Source organism: Grampus griseus (genome assembly GCF_964374135.1).
Source record: "Grampus griseus genome assembly, chromosome: 10".
Classification (NCBI taxonomy): domain Eukaryota; kingdom Metazoa; phylum Chordata; class Mammalia; order Artiodactyla; family Delphinidae; genus Grampus; species Grampus griseus.
Genome location: NC_139004.1, coordinates 10535593 through 10537242, shown reverse-complemented (window position 1 = coordinate 10537242; position 1650 = coordinate 10535593). Strand labels below are relative to the sequence as shown.

The 1650-nt window shown below is 54.1% G+C and overlaps 1 protein-coding gene across 1 annotated transcript; it reads right to left on the bottom strand.

Annotated features, from left to right (window-relative positions):
- Positions 1–708: 708 nt before the first annotated feature.
- Positions 709–1449, bottom strand: RNF182 (ring finger protein 182; the record flags this gene model as incomplete). The annotated part of the gene is made up of 1 exon (XM_082663737.1): positions 709–1449. The coding sequence occupies one exon, from the start codon at positions 1447–1449 to the stop codon at positions 709–711; it is 741 nt and encodes a 246-aa protein (XP_082519863.1).
- Positions 1450–1650: the final 201 nt, after the last annotated feature.

Genomic DNA, 1650 nt, shown 5'->3' with positions numbered 1-1650 from the left:
GAAGGCTGGAGAGTGGAAAATAAACGTGGAGGAAAGCGCGTGTCTCAAAAACAAGCGGCCACATTCCGCCTTGAAGTTTACTCTGATGCAAATTCCTCAATGTTTTTAATTCTCTTTAGTGATGCGGCAAAACAGGTACATAACTGAAACCACACAAGAGGCGAGGGTCCTCTTGGCAAGGAGCATGCGCAGAGGGAACCAGCATCCGGGCTGAAGAGGATCCACAGAAGCGCCAACAATGGGGCAGGGGCAGGGGATGAGCACTGAGCCAACAGGTGTGTCTCGGGGCTGCTCTCCTCTTGGACCACCCTCCATCCCCGGCTAAGATTATGAGAAGAGGAATCAGTTCATGCCTAACTGTCCACAAAGACCCCTACGGCAGCATAACACGCCTGGCCCTGGCGTCTGTCTAGCAGCTCTGAGCAGAACCTGCCCTTTCTCTGGGAAAACTCAGAAGGGCTCTAGGAAGGCTTAGCTGATCCCTTTTTCTTTTTTGCTAACACATAAGCAGCAACGAACGTTTTTATTTCCAGCACACAGGGGAACCAACTGAGTCAACATTTTGATGGAAAACGGACCACGAATATGTGCCCAGTGGCTTTGTTCACGCCACGGGCACCGATCACAGAGAATGCGCGAGAAAAGATGGGCTAAATGACCTCACTTGAAACGTGGCAACGTGTGTCAAATTCCGAGCGTGCGTCTCGGTTAAGAGGACGGTGCCAAACAGTCTAGGAATTCGTGACAGACGCACTGGCAGAAGCCATATACCATCAGGATGACGAGGCTGGAAGGGACGAGGCTGACGAAGACCACCCCGAGGGTGACCTTCTTGGATACCAGTAAGTAGATGCCCAAGGGCAAGGAGCTGAAGTACAGCAAACCTAGCAACCATACCAACACCCGGATGGACGTCTGCAAGAGCAGGGACGTGCAGTTCCACACGGTCCAGTTGTGCGACATGGTGGTCGCGGAGTCGAAGCTGGAGGGCCTGTAGAACTCGACCACGGGCGTGGAGCTGAGCGACGGTGAGCTCTCCCTCTGCACCTCCATGATCGTGATGACCAGGCAGTTGGAGGACGCGTGGGAAGGGCTGACCAGCGAGGCCAGCCGCTTGGGGGTCAGCAGCAGCTCCGTGGGGTTCTCGGGCAGGCACTTTTTGCCTTTGCCACAAGTCAAGTTCACGAGGATGTTGCTGTCATCGGGCAGGCTGCCGACTTCGTCATCCGGCAGGCACGTCTCGAACCTGCAGAAAGGGCAGACGATGACGCCGCGCGGGGAGTCCCCGAAGTCTATGATCTTGTAGAGGCATTTGGCACACACCCTGTGACAGCACTCCAGCACTTTGGGTTTCCTCTGTCTCAGGTTGTACCGGTTGTAACAGATCTTACACTCCAGCTCGTCCGAGACCTGAGACTCAGCGGCATCCTCTGGCGGCTGACTGGCCATCCTGAATTCTGTACGTCCAGTCTTGGGCCAGATGGGTCTCCTTGAAGGACGACTTCGATGAAGCTGTCTCTCCGAATATCACATCATTCGAATCAGGCAGAGATGCAAATGGGCAGGAAGAGGAGGGACAGAAATCTTCCAGGCATTTTTTTCAGCTGCTACTTATCTCTCTGTGTCTCAAACGCATATTTACAAAGGCCA